The 15,860-nt window shown below is 44.8% G+C and overlaps 1 protein-coding gene across 1 annotated transcript in view; it reads left to right on the top strand.

Annotated features, from left to right (window-relative positions):
- LOC132383852 (uncharacterized) overlaps nucleotides 1–15,860 on the top strand; it is a 110,836-nt gene extending 94,976 nt beyond the window's left edge. The window contains exon 5 of the mRNA XM_059955050.1: nucleotides 15,629–15,860. Coding sequence (XP_059811033.1) covers nucleotides 15,629–15,860 — 232 coding nt within the window. The remainder of the gene's footprint in view (nucleotides 1–15,628) is intronic.

The raw sequence follows: 15,860 nt of genomic DNA, 5'->3' as shown, positions 1-15,860 counted from the left end.
CAGTGAGTGTCTGTCAGCGTCTCACCGCACCGGCTCTCTGCCTCAGGTACAGTATTTAAACCATATTTGCACAGTTACGTGGATAGGAAAGGTTGAGAGGGACACGGGCCTAATGCAAGTGGATGGGATGAGTTCAGGTCGACAACTTGGTCGGCGTGGATGAGTTTTAGCGAAGGGACGGTTTCAGTTCTGTATAAATCACTGGGCAGGATGTACACAGTGAATGACAGGTTCCTGAGAAGGTTTAGTGAACAGAGACTTTGTGGGTTTCTGCCCCCACACCTCCTCTGGCAGCTGATTTAGGATAGCAGCTATTTCTGTGTGAAGTATGTCTCCTTCAGAGCCCCTTTACATCTGTCTTTAAGCAGTTTTGTACAATTCTAATGAGAAGCAGTTCTTTAGCTGACAAGGCAAGTAGACCCTATCTACCTGTGCTGCCACATACAGGGAACTGTGTAACAATATTAGGGACACATGCACAGGTACTTCATTGAGTAAGGCCTGGAGGAATATGAAACTAATGCAGGGAATTGGGATTAGTACAGCTGTGCGTGATGGGGGAGCATAAATGTGATGGGCCAGAGGGTCTGTCTCTGCCCTGGACAACCCTGGCAACAGCATTGTTCCACTGCAGTGGGGATTGTTACCTTCATTCTCAGCTGTGAGCTTGTTCCACTGAACCCCTTATCCTCTGAGAAGATATTTGCATCCTTCCATTGTGACCAAGCTGTCTGCCATCTCTCTTAATATTAACCAGCGTTCTTCACCAAATTCCCATTTAAAAGTACTGTTACTGGAGCACAGGGAATGGGTGCATTTTGCTAGCCTTTTGAGGGGGTTGATACACTATTAACCCTAATGCATTAATACCTTTGTCCAACAAAAATGCATTGTCCTGGGTTCTGAGTGTTTTGGGTATGTACGTCCTGAAGTTCTGTCTTCCAGGTTCCCACTGCACTTTCACAGTCAGTGGTTTCTGAATGTCTATACTGACCATCGAGAATCTGTCTCCACTAACTTAGCACTTGGTCTGTCTCCTACCCTGCCCTGGTGATTCAAATGCTCATCCTGATGGTACTTAAATACCAGCCTGCACCACCCCTCAGACAGTATATTCCAGATTGTAGCTTGCTTTATTCTTCCAGCTGGTCCACATCCCACATCAAGATTTTCTAGCCGCCTTTGCTGTCTATCATACCCCATAATCTTGGTGTCATCTGCAAACTTGCTGATCCAGTTTACCACATTCTCATCCAGATCGTTCATACAGATGGAAAAACAACAATGGACCCAGCACCAGGGAGTTAAACCAGGGCAGGATGAACAAGTAATGACAGGTTCCTGGAAAGTGTTCATCAACAGAAACTTTGTGTGTTTATGCTTCCACCACCTCCTCTGGCAGCTCATTCGGGATACCAGCTATTCTCTGTGTCAAATATTTACCCTTCGGATCCCCTTTAAACCACCCCCTATCACCTTACAACTATTCCCTTTCGACAGCCACACCACTGGAAACAGTCTCTGTCTCACTAACCTTTGTATGCCTCACGTAATTTTATCCACCTGCATCAACTCAACCTTCAGATTCCCTTTCAACCTCCGCCCTGTCACAAACAAAACTATTCCGTGCAGTTTTAGGATGAAGAAAACTGGTCTTTCCCTAGAAGACCCTAGGTGGTGAAAAGTTTCTGCCTACCCATCCCGAGAAGATGTCCCATTGATCCATGAAACTGGCACTCTGCCCCCTGCACCAGCTCCTCAGCCACACATTCATTAGTGGTACCTCTCTATATTTCACCCCACTAACAAGTGTCACTGGGAGTAATACAGAGTTTACTACTTTATAGTCAGTGTGGACATGGTGGAGGATTACAAATACCTGGGGGGGGGGATACGAATGGACAATAAACTGGACTGGTCAAAGTACCATGAGGCTGACTACAGGAAGGGTCAGAGCCATCTCTATTTCCTGAGGAAACTGAGTTCCTTGAACATCTGCCGGGCGATGCTGAGGATGTTCTGTGAGGCTGTGGTGGCCAGTGCTATCATGTTTGCTGTTGTGTGCTGGGGCATCAGGCTGAGGGTAGCAGACACCAACAGAATCAACAAACTTATTTGTCAGGCCAGTGATGATGTGCGGGTGGAACTGGACCCTCTGATGGTGGTGTCTGAAAAGAGGATGCTGTGCAAGTTTCATGCCATCTTAGACAATGACTCCCATCCACTCCATCAGGTAATGGTTAGGAACAGGAGTACATTCAGCCACTGTGATGTAACACTGAGCGTCATAGGAAGTCATTCCTATCTGTGGCCATCAAACATTACAACTCTTCCCTCGGAGTGTCCGACACCCTGTGCCAATAGGCTGGTCCTGGACTTATTTCCACTTGGCATGATTAACTTATTATTTAATTATTTATGGATTTATATTGTTATATTTCTTCTCTATTCTTGGTTGGTGCGGCTGTAACAAAACCCAATTTCCCTCGGGATCAATAAAGTATGTCTATCTGTCTTATGTCCCTAAATTCTCTGCACAGGACCAGATCCCTCCTCTTTACATTGCTATTACCAACATGCATCGTCCACCACGGTGTCCGGCTGCTCAAACTTCCCTTTGAAATGTCCTGCAGCTGCTCCGAGACCAGCAGACCATAAGACACAGGAGCAGAATTAGGCCATTTGGCCCATCATCTCTGCTGCCCCATTCTGCCAGGAATAAGAGATCATGTCACATCTCTTAACCCTCTCGAACACTCTTATTCTGCCCCCGCCCCCACAATCAAGAACCTCCACATTCAATGTACCCAATAAGTTGGCCACATCCGTCTGTGGGGATGAATTTAGAGTCAGGACCAGAATCACGTTTAACCCCAGATCCATTGATGTCAATAGGGATTAGCCCGTTTTATCACCAATCTGCACAGACTGTTGTCTCCAGGTTAGGAAGTTGATGATCCAATTGCAGAGAGACCAGGTTCCGTAGCTTATTTATCAGGACTGTGGGAATGATGGTGTTAATCGCTGAACTCTGGTCAAAGAAAAACATCCTGACATAGGCAGCACAGATTCACTACCCATTACTAAGGAAATTACTCCATATCTTTGCTCTAATGGTATTATGAGGCTGTGCCCTGTGGTCCCCGACTGCCCCACTATCGGAAATACCCTCCCCACTCTATTCTAGGCCTTTTCAATATTTGATCGGTTTCAATGAGATTCCATCATTCTTCTAAAGTCCAGAGAGTACAGGCCCAAAGCCATCAAACAATCATTGTTCATTAATCCTTTTATTGCCAGGATCATTTTTGTGAACCTCCTCTATGAACTTGTAGCTTTTTAGATAACGGACCCAAAACAGTACACAGTACTCCAAGTGTGATCGGACCAATGCCTTATAAAGCCTGAGCTGATCCTATCGTTAAATATCTTTTCGAGTAATATCCATCCCACGAATGTAAGAGTCACCAGGGTATACTTTCCTGTCTTGTCCCTATTGCAGTTCTTAAAAAGAGGAAGAATATTTATCATTTTTTATCCTGGCCTGTAACTAATGGAGCATGACTTTTAAGTTTTGTTAAATTTTTGTCCTTACTTTATCCCTCAAGCATCAGGTTTTTGAATCAAAGTTCAAAGTAAATTTATTATCAAAAGTACGTATACATTCTACAACTGAGGTTTGTTTCATACAGTTTGCCATAAAACAAAGGAAGTGAAAAGAACCCACTAATAAAATAAGAAGACCATCAAACACCCAATGTGCAGAAAGAAAGACAATTCCTGCAAACAATAAACACAAGCAAGTTCTGTAGCGTTTTGAACTGAAATGCTCAAAGAGAGTCTGTGCACAGATGCTTAGTTCAGTGCAGAGTGGAGAAGCGAGCTGAACCAGTTGTACTATTGTGCCATTTGAGCATTTATTTGTTTCTGGAATACATTTATCCTGTACCTCCCTCATTTTTCTCAGAAACTCTCACCTTTGCTGCTCTGCTACCATCTCTGCCAGCATCTCGTTCCAATTTACTTTAGCCAACTCCTTTACTCCACTGAAACACTGCGATGTCAGACTGTACTCTCACCCTATCCAATTTCAAGTTGAACTCAATGTTACTGTGATCGCTGCCTCCTAAGCGTTCTTTTCCCTGAAGTTCCCTGATTGCCTCCTGTTCATTAAATAACACACAATCCAGTATAGCTGATTCCCTGGTAGGCTCAATGACAAAATGCTCTAAAAAGCCATCTCTTAGGCATTCAACAAACTCACTCTCTTGAGATCTATTTCCAACCTGATTTTCCCAGTCGACTTGCATGTTGAAATCTCCCATGAAATCTCCAATAACATTACCCGTTTGACATGCCTTTTCTATTTCCTGTTGTAACCTGCGGTCCACATCCAAACAACTGTTGACGGCCTGTTTACAACTGCATTAACGTCCTTTTACACTTGCAGTTTTTTTTAACTCTACTCACAATGATTCAACATCTTCCGATCCTATGGCTCATCTTCCTACTGATTTGATACCATTCTTTACCAGCAGAGCCATGCTATCCCCATTGCCTACCTTTCTGTCCTTCTGATATGTCAAATTGGGCATTTAACTCTCAACTATAAATATTTTTCATCTGTGATTCTGTCATGATCACATTATACATGACAATCCGTAAGAGGGCAATAAGATTATCCACCTTATTTTTTATACTCTGTGCATTGATGAATGACGCTGCAAGTATTAGATTTGCTACCCTTATTGATTCTGCATCCCTCTGCTGGCTGCAGTTATGTCCAATCGTCTGCTCGCTCTTCCTGACAGTGTGACTGCATGCTATCTTTTCTTTCTTTACCATCTGTACTGTCCTGAGTCCTTTTACACCAGTTCTCATGCCCCTGCCAAATTAGTTTATACCCTGCCCAACAGCTCTAACAAACCAACGGTATGCCCAAAAGAAAATATATCCCGGGGTTGCATACGATGACAGAAATGTATTTTAATAATACATTTACTTACAGCTTTGAACTTTGTAGTAGAGAGCCGGATGTGTACTGGTCTGTGTCCTCACTGGCCGGTGCTGTGCTCTTTCAGCTCAGTGTGCTTGGAATATGGTGTCAGTGATTTTACCGAAGTGTGTCCTTATTACACAATTGATCTTGTCCACCCTGGAGCTTAGAAGGTTCACCGGTGACTAGAATAATTTTTTCAGACTATTACAGATCACAGGATCATTCTGGGATGATCTGGACTATTTGACCATCAAGTTTATACCAACTCCTGTTACAACATTTCCACAGTCCCATTCCCCACTCTGTCCCCACAGCTCTGCAGGTTATTTCCACTGAAAGACCTGTCTAATTCCTCTTTGAACACTGGTTGTTCCTACCACAATCTGGTGAGTCCCATATTTCCCAAGGCAAAGTCAAGAAAGTCTCCCTCCTGGTGGACCATCTGCATACTGTTTCAGGAAACCTTGCTGAAAACACTTAACAAATAATGCCCCAATCAAGTCTCAGATGATAAGGGAGTCCCAGTCACTCTGGGGAGTTTATTCACTACAGATACTCTGTTGTTTTTACATCAGTCCATAACCTGCCAAAATATCTGTTCCTCACTCTTACTGGTTATCGGGAGCCCTACAGTATAATCCCATCACAGTGATTGCACCTTTCTCATTCCTGAGTTCCACCCACATGGTCTCACTGGATGAGCCTCCGGGATGACCTTGAATTTGTGACATTCTGCCTGATCAGCAGTACAGCTCCCCAATCTCATTCACCTCCCTCTGAACTGTCTGAATCTGAATCCTGGAATGTTTAGCTACCAGTCCTACCCTTCACTAATGGCTGAATCTCCGTGCCAAGTACGTTTGGATTAACTAGCACTGATACAAACACACTTCTGCCCCTTGGTGCCCCTGTGTTCATTAACTTGGCCTAACTATCCAGTGGTGTACAGGGCCAGTGGCATCAACATGGGTGATGCCATCTGAGAATAAACTGATTCGAAAGGCTGACTCTGTTATTGGAGTCAAACTAGACACACTGGAGGCCATGGTGGAACAAAGGACCAGACAGAAAATCCTGACAATTCTGCACAATGTTTTTCACCCTCTGCATGCCTCCTTGGCTGAACAGAGGAGCATCTTCAGTAACAGACTAACACCACTGTGCTGCTCCAAGGAGCGCTGTATGAAGTCATTCTGACCCTCGGCTCTGTAATGAGTCAACCTGTAGCCGGGGAAGTGATGACACCCCTCATGTCAGACTGTTTGTGGTAACTTTTCATTCTTTCTCTTACTTCTAATATGTGTTTATCTGCACACTTGTAATGCTCCTGAGACACTGTAAATTGTCTATTTGTCAACTCTTCCCATTGCCTCTCCTGATTAAAACTCAATGATCCATGTAACTAACCTGCACCAGCTTGTTAGCCACACATAAAACTGTACCACCTTTTTATTTCTTCCCTCACTAGCAGGTGACACTGGGATTACCCCCACCACCCCCCCAAGAGACTCTGCTTAACTTTTTCCTGAACTCCCTAAATCTCTTTGCAGGACTTTGGCTCTTTTGTTAGAACCAATATGGACACGTTCTCTGGCTGCTCACCCTGCCCTTTCAGAATGGCCTGTACTTGTTCAGTTACATCCTTGGCTCTGGTACCAGGCTGGTAATGCACCATCTTGCAGTCTCTCTCCTTGCCACAGATACGCCTGTCTGTGACCCCGGCTAAAGAATTCCCCGTCACTGAGGCTCACCGAGAACACACAATAGTACAGCACAGGAACAGACCCTTCTTCTGTCTGTGCTGAACAGGATGCCAAATGAAACTAAATCTCTTCAGCCTGCGTATAATCCATGCGCTTCAATTCTCTGAATATTCATGGCTATCTAAAACCCTGTTAAATGTCATTATCGTATCTGCTTCCACCACTCCCCATGGCAGACGAAACCCAGCCTTCACCACTCTCTGTACAGAAACAGAAATCTTACCTGCCCTGAAAACCACCTTTAAATTCTCACCTTGGCATTTTAAAGGTGTGCCTTCTCATATTTGATATTTCTACCCTGGGGAAGTGATTCTGACTGTCTACCTTGTCTGCACCTCTCATAGTTTTAAAAATTTGTGTCAGGTCTCCCCTCAGCCTACTTCACTCCAGGAAAAACAGTCCCAGTCGGTCTGATCTTTCCTTGTAACTCAATCCCCCAGTCCAGGTAACATTCCTGTGAATCATTTCTGCACCTTTCCAGTTTAATCACATCCTTCCTCTCGTGGTGAACAGAACTGCACAGTGTACTCCTGGTGTGGTTTAATTATTGATTTGTACAACTGTAACGTGATGTCCAAACTCCTCTCAGAGCCTTTGCCGATGAAGGTAAGCATGTTGTGCACCTTCTTCACCACCTTCTCTACCTGTGTTGGCTCTTTCCGGGAACTATGTACCCGTGCCTCAGGTTCATCTTTTCATTAGTGCTCTGCAGGGCCCTGCCATTCACTGGGTATGTCTTGACCTGCTTTAACTTCCCAAAATCAGTCATTGTGTGTTTATTTGACACTGTAACAACACTTCTCTGTTTCGCTGCACTAATGCCCCAGCAATAAATGTCAATGAACCATTCACCTCTGAACCTTGGTCATATATGGTCTTATGAACCCTTCACTGCACCCGTTTCTATTTTGTTTTGCAGGCAGCACTTCGACCCCTCTCTATTTCTCTCATTTACAATTTATCTCCACATAAATAGTAGTGAATTTTGATCCCTCCTACTACATCATCACACTTAATACATTAAATTCCATTTACCAAGTATTCTACTCACCAGCTTCCCCATATCCTGTTGGAGAGACCAAATGTCCAATCAGAACATGCCCATACCACATTCCATGTCATTGACAATCATGGATTCCTCACTCTCTGCCACTCCTCCAGGTCATTAATATCAATAGTAAATAATGGAGGGTCCAAAACAGGTTGCTGGGACACTCCAGTAGTTATGTCATCCCAGCCTGACACAGACCTGTTATTCTGTCTCAGTATGATAACCAGTCTTCAGTCAATATTAACACACCTCCTTCCCAGTACGGAGATCTGGTCTTGTGCACCAGCCTTTCGTGTGGCTCCTTGGCAAATGGCTCCTGACAATCCAAAATCACCACTTCTCCAACTTCCCCTGTAAAGTCTCAAATCTCTGGTATGTTTGTCAAACATTCACTTAACATTCTGTAACCCCAGTTACAGAGACAAAAACCAGGTTCCAGATGGACAGGGTGGTGAAGAGGCTTTTGGAACACCGGCCTTCAGTCAGGGCACCAAATATAGAAGCTGGGATGAAATGGTGCAGTTGTCCAATACGTCGGTTTGGCCGCATTTCATAAATAGTGTTTAGTTTTTGTGACCGTGCTATATGACAGGCACCATTGAGCTGGAAAGAGTGCAGAGGAGATTTACAGGTATGTTACTGGATCTCAAAGGACTGATTAGTGGAAACTGTTTTGGACAATTTTCCTTGGAACATTGGAGAATGAGTGGCAATACTGCAGAGGTGTATAAAATTATAAGGGGCCTGGGTTGGGTCAAAGATAACAAAGTTTTGCCAGGGTAAGGGAATCAAGAACTGGGGGCATTGGTTTGAGATGAGATTTAATAGGAACCTGAAGGGCAACTTTTCCACATGCAGGCTGATCGGTAAATGGAATGAGCTGTCAAGGGGAGTGTTTGAGTCAGGTACATTAAAAAGGTAGATGGAAAGGAAAGGTTTTGAAGGATATGGGCTAAATGCAGGGAAATGGGACGATAGCCTTGTTCATAATGTGGTGGCGAGGGGGTTACAGAGCACAAGCTCAGATGGGAACTTTGGTCATCGTGGACCTTTTGAGCTGAGGGGTTCATATCTGTGCTGTGTGAATCTGACTGTAAACCCTGTTGACTTAGTTCAATGCATTAGACTTTTCCAAATGACTTGTTATTTCTTCACAGATTATAGACTCCAGTAGCTGAAGTGAAGTTAACTGGACTACAGTCACCTGGTTTTTATCTTCCACCCTTCTTCAACAATGGTTTTCAACTCCACTGGGACCTTTCTGTAACAGTGAGTTTTGACAGACTTCAGTGTCTCTACTTTCTCTCCAGGCTTCAGTGCCGGTCATTGGGACCTGGTAATGTTTGTTTTTTGTCCTTTTAGCTTCTCCCTCGTGATGGCAATTGTTACACATTATTGCACAACGTTGAAATGTCACCATCAGATATCTGTGGGATGTTTGCTGTGTCTCCACTGTGAACACTAATTCCCTGTCAGTCCTGTATTCAATGCAGACTGGTAATCATGCGACCACTCTGGTGCCTGACCCCATCGGTCTCTGCGGTTGCTCTGGATTCATCAGCTGCATGGAGAGCAGGAGCCACTGCATGGGCAACAGCTTGCTTTACGTATCGTAGTACCCTGGCTTGCATATTGACTTTCACAGTGAGGGTACAATATCCATCTTCGACCTTGACCAGCAGAGGGCCATCAGCAACATGTCTGTCTGTAGCTTTCTCTCTTCCCACGATGAGGCCAAATACAGGCTAGCCAAACAACACCTCATATTCCGACTGTGCAGCCTCCAATCCTGATGACATGAACATTGATTTCTCCAAATTCCGGATATCACTGCACTCTGTTTCCCCCAATTCCACTTATTTTCCCCCATTCTGTTGCCAGTTAACCCCTTCACTTCTCCTCACACGCCCTTATGACCTGCCCATCATCTCTCCTAGGTTCTCCAGCTCCTTCACGTCATCCCATGGTCCAACATTCTGACCTATTAGATTACTTTTTCTTCCTCTCTTTGCCTTTTCTGCCTGTCACCCAGCTCCTCACATCCTTATCCCTCCACAAACCACACACCCCACTCACTTGTCCTCCTCCCCCTCCCCCACCACCTTATTCTGGCTTTTGTCCCTTTCTGTCTCATCCCGATGAAGGTTCTCAGCCCAAAATGTCGACTGTTTGCTGAGTTCCTCCAGCATTTTATGTGTGTTTGCTTCAGTCTGTGTATTGATTAAAGTAATCCAACTGGTACAGTGGAAGAGAAATTTGTGGAGTGGTCAGAGACAGTTTCTTACAGCAGGATCTTACCCAGGAACAGGTCATTTCAGATGTAATGTGTAATGAGGTGGGATTACAGAGAGATCTTGTGGTGAAGGATCCCTGATGAAGTGATCACAATGAGGGAGAACTCCAGACCACAGATTGAGGGTGAACACCAGGGTCCAGGTTTGAGGTCAGGGTTTTCCTTCCACTAGATGAGCTGCCAAGCACGGTTGACGAGCCCATCTGTCCATAGCAGTTGGTTATATGATGCTAGTAAACCTATTTGCACCTTCCCCCAACACTAGAAACAGTTCCGTCGGGCTTAGTAGCTAAGCCAAATGTTAAAGTCAGGAGCTGTATTTACCTGACGGAGGCAATTTGAGGCACACACCATTGGCAGCATTTAATGGGAAGTGGGAGCTTGTCCCATTACCACCCATCACCCGTTAAGACAGCTGTAAGGGACCGATATGCTGGTATGTGAATGGGAAACTCAGTTGGAATGGGTTGCCACCAGCAGATCGTGGTTGTTCCAGCTCTCAGAACAAAGTTACTCGATGCAGCAGTACTCCAATCTGCTTCTGATTAAATCTCTCACGACAATCACAGTTCCATTCTCATCTCTCTTTGATATTTCCCTTTTTGTGTTTTATCCCATCGGGAGGAACACCGGAGGATCTTGAGACCACTCCTCCCCGTGTCTTCTTTCCCTCCCCCTTTCTCATCACTGTCACTACATGTAAGGTGCATATGAAAAGTATTCATGCCCCTTGGAAGTTTTCATGTTTTATTGTTTTACAGTATTGAATCACAGCGGATTATATTTGGCTTTGTTTTACTGATCAACAGAAGAAGTCTTTTGTGTCAAAGTGAAAACAGATCTCTAAAAAGTGCTCTAAATTAATTATAAATATAAAACACGAAATAATTGTCTGTGTACGTATTCACCCCCTTTAATATAACACACCAAATTATCACTGGTGCAGCCAATTGGTTTTAGGAGTTACCTTATCAGTTAAATGGAGATCACCATGTGCAGTCAAGGTGTTTCAATTGATTGTAATAAAATTACACTACTGTTGGTAGTCAGTATCCCAGCAAAAACTACACCATGAAGACCAAAGAACACTCCTGGCAGCTCTGCAAAAAGCTTATTGAAAAGTACATCAGGAGATGGATGCAAGAAAATTTCCAAGTCACTGAATACCCTTGGAGTTCAGTTCAGTCATAGAATCAAAAAAAAAAACCTACAGCACAACAGAGGCCCTTCCGCCCACAATGTTGTTCCAAACATTTCCCTACCTCAGAAATTACCAGGCTTACCTATAGCCCTCTATTTTACAGAGCTCCATGTATCTATCTAAAAGCTTCTTAAAAGACCCTATCGTATCCGCCTCCACCACCATTGCTGGCAGCCCATTCCACACACTCACCACTCTCTGATTAAAAAAATCTTACCCCTGGCATGTCCTCTGTACCTACTACCCAGCACCTTAAACATGTGTCCTCTTGTGGCAACCATTTCAGCCCTAGGAAAATGTATCCGACTATCCACACGATCAATGTCTCTCATCCTTTTGTACACCTCTATCAGGCCAGCTCTCATCCTCCTTCGCTCCAAGGAGAAAAGGCCAAGTTGACTCAACCTATTCTCATAAGGCATGCTCCCCATTCCAGGCAACATCCTTGTAAATCTCCTCTGCACCCTTTTTATGGCTTGCATATACTTCCTGTAGTGAGGCAAACAGTACTGAGCACAGTACTCCAAGTGGGGTCTGACCAGGGTCAGGTATCGCTGCCACATTATCTCTCCAGTCCTAAATTCATTCCCACGATTGATAAAGGCCAATACACCATACATCTTCTTAACTGTGGAGTCAACCTGTGCAGCTGCTTTGAGCCTCCTATGGACTCGGACCTCAAGATCCCTCTTATCCATCATACTGCCAAAAGTCGACCTACCTGGACATGGTCCATTCACTGTGCGTTTGTGTGCCTGTTGTAATACATGACTCCCTTGCTCTTATACTCAACACAGTGACCAGTGGGGACCAGCATTCTGTACACCTTATCCCGTTGTGTAGCCACGTTCTGTGAACTATGTGCCTGGATCCCAAGATCCCCAAGATCACTCTTCTCACCAATGTTGTGAAGGGGTCAATCATTAACATTATACTTTCTTCTTTCATTTGATCTCCCAAAGTGCCATACCACATTCCCTCCCAGATTAAGTTCCTTCTGCAATTTCTCTGCATATGTTTGTGATCTGTGTCACACTGTGTGCATTGATCAATGTTTACACTGTCCACAATTCCATCAATCTTGCTGTCACATGTAAACTTGTAAACCACCCATCAACATTTTCATCCAAAAATTGATATATATCAGAAACAACATAATTCCCAGCATCAATCCTTGTGGATCACCTCTGTAGACGGACTTCCAGCCCGACATAGACTTCTATGCGGAATCCATTTCTGAATTGAAATTGCAATTTATATTGAATCCCACGGGTCTTTTACAAATGCCTTACTAAGGTCTATAGAGATCATGTCCACAGTCTTGCCTTCATCAAGCACCAAGATGTTGGGACTGATTCTTTTTACGTTATATGTCAATGATTTCTTTACCCATTTTCTTCATCTGCCTGTCCTTCCCTATTTCCTCAAAAATACCTGCGCCTCCACCTGTCTCTTATAACCATATAACAATTACATCATGGAAGCAGGCCACCTCGGCCCTTTTAGTCCGTGCTGAACGCTTACTCTCAACTAGTCCCACCGACCTGCACTCAGCCCATAACCCTCCATTCCCTTCCTGTGCATATAACTATCCAAATTAACGATGGATTTGATGGACTTGTTGCAAAATTTGCAGATGATTTGAAGAGACAGGTGGAGGTGCAGGTATTTTTGAGGAAATAGGGAAGGACAGACGGATGAAGAGAATAGGCAAAGAAGTGGCAGATGGAATCCAGAACTGGGAAGTGTATGGTCATGCACTTTGGTTGAGGAGATATTAGGGTTGACTATTTTCTAAATGGAGAGAAGATACAAAAAATTGAGGTGCAGAGAGTCATTGTGCTGGTTCTGTAAAGGTTAATTTGCAGGTTGAGTCTGTGGTGAGGAAGGCAAATATGATGTTAACATTCATTTCAAGAGGACTAGAATATAAAAGCAAGGATGTAATGTTGAGATTTATGAAGTATTGGTGAGCTCTCACTTGGAGCATTGGGAGCAGTTTTGTGCCCTTTATCTTAGTAAGGATGAGCTGAAATTGGATGGGTTTCAAACAAGATTCTCAAAAATGATTCCAGGATTAAACAGCTTGTCATATGAAGAGTGTTTGATGGCTCTGGGCCTTTATTCCCTGGAAGTTAGAACAATGAGGGATGACTAATTGAAACCTATTGAATGGTGAAAGGCTTTGATCAAGTTGATATGGAGAGGACGGGAGTGTCTAAGACCAGAGGACACAACCTCAGAAGACAGGGGCTTCCTTTCAGATTGGAGATGAGGAGGAATTTCTTTAGAGTGTGGTGCATCTGTGGAATTCATTGCCACATGCGGCAGCTGTGGAGGCCCAGACTTTAGGTATATTTAAGGCAGAAGTTGATGGATTCTTGATTGGTCAGTACATGAAGGGATACAGGGAGAAGGCAGGAGATTGGGGCTGAGAGGAAAAATGTATCAGCCAAGAAGAAATGACAGAGCAGACTTGATACACCAAATGGCTTAATTCTACTCCTGTATCTTATAATCTGTATCACCACCACCGAAACCTCGATCAATTTTGTCAAGCGTGATCTGCCCACATAAAACCATGCTGATTGTCCCTAATCAGGCCATGCCTTTCCAAATGTGCATAAATCCTGTACCGCAATTTCAAACTCGGATCTGCTGGTCTTGAAACAACTCTCGCACGTCAGATGTGGACTTGTCTGACAGTGGCTGCTCCCAATCAATGCCCCGTGGTTTCTGTCTTACTCCGTACTAACCTGCCCTCCTGCAATTCAGTACCTTCGTACAAGATCTGATTTTATTCTTCCTCATCACTAAGAAAAAAAATAAGATCCCAGAATATTCACTGACTCTCAGCTGTCAGCTGGCCTGGCTCGTTTCCCAAAACTAATTCCTCCTGTCTGTTCTCTCCTCTGGTTGGGCTCTGTACATAATGTTTCAAACACTCTTCAGATTCAATGAAGAAATCTTGTGCATTTTAGTATTAAGCAAGATCCAATCAATTCTAGGGAAGATAAAGTCCCTACATTGGTCATTGGGGTCCAATATGATAATCCTATCAGTGTAACTGCAGATTGCCTCTGCAAGTGAGCCTTCCAGTTTATTGTGACATTCCCAGTGGGGTAACCTTTGCTTCTGTTAAACCCACCCTACCCCAACTCACGTGTAAAACAATGAAACCCAGGAATGTTGAGCTGCCAGCCGTATCCCTCCGACAACAGATTACTCCTAATGTTGAAATAAACTCATTTCAGCCCATCAATCCCAGCATTTTTATTAGCTCTCGTTCTTTTCAGACTGTCTTATCATACGTACTTTCTCCCACTTGCTACTCCAAACTCTGCCAAGTGACACCATCAAACCTCCTGGTGAGGATATTGGGTCCCCTCCAGTCCAGATGGAAATGGCCTTGTTTGTCCTGGTCTCCCACCTGCCTGGAAGGGAGCCCATTGATCCATGAATCTGAAGACCTCCCTCCTGCATCAGATCATCATCAACATATTAAAGTGCAGGCATTATCGAATTGTCAGTACACCAGCACATGGTTTGGGTCATAATTCCGAGATTGCAATCCTGGAAGTCCTGCTTTTTACCGAGTTCCTGAAAATCACTTTGTAGGACCTCATCCCTGCTCGTTTAACCCCTTCCGTGCAGCAGGAAGAAAGTTCTCCTCTCAATGTACCCGTTCCACCTTCCCTTCGAGAGGCTTTGTAGCTGAAGCCCCACCTACCTCACACCAGCTCCTCAGCCACCACTTTACCTGCGGTTTAGAAGGCGCCAGAAGCGCGGTATATATATCCTTATATCTGCCTATGTATCCTGTTACTTTAAGTGACCGGACTTTCATTTCCCTCGCGACCCAAAGGAACAATTGTTCTAATGAATGAACCCTCTCATCACTGGAAGTGACTGCACCCTCGCCCACCAACTGCTGTGTGTGAGGGCGCTCGCACTGGTCATGGGGCCGGGGAGGGAGAGACCGAGGTCTTCGGGGATTTGCGGAACGGAAAAGCACTTCCTATAATTTAAAGCAGGCGAATCAGCAAACTTCCAGAAATCCTCCGGTCTGTACGTGGTGTGTGAGGGCGTTTTTTTCCGCTCGAGAGCTGTGTTGCGGATAAACCGTTGGAAATTGGTGGGTGTGGTAAAGTGAAGGCGGAGCTGGACGATGAGAGGCCGCTCTCGGCTCTGTCCGTCACTCTGACTCTGTCTCCTCCCCTCCCCGCCTCTGTCTCTGCGCATTTCTCGGGCAGGTCGGGGCGCTGTGTGTAAAAGGAGACATCAGCAGTCGGTTTGTCACTGAGCAGCGACCTGAGTGAAGCAGCATCATGTCTGGCAGAGGGAAAGGAGGCAAAGGACTGGGCAAAGGCGGAGCCAAGCGGCACCGTAAAGTTCTCCGGGATAACATCCAGGGCATCACCAAACCGGCCATCCGGCGTCTGGCTCGCCGTGGCGGCGTCAAGCGGATCTCGGGTCTGATCAACGAGGAGACCCGCGGGGTACTGAAGGTTTTCCTGGAGAATGTGATTCCGGGATGCGGTCACCTACACTGA

The sequence above is a fragment of the Hypanus sabinus genome, chromosome 31, assembly GCF_030144855.1.
Source record: "Hypanus sabinus isolate sHypSab1 chromosome 31, sHypSab1.hap1, whole genome shotgun sequence".
In the NCBI taxonomy this organism is placed as follows: Eukaryota; Metazoa; Chordata; class Chondrichthyes; order Myliobatiformes; family Dasyatidae; genus Hypanus; species Hypanus sabinus.
Note: the sequence above shows the minus strand (reverse complement) of the source record. Positions and strands in the feature narration are given on the sequence as shown.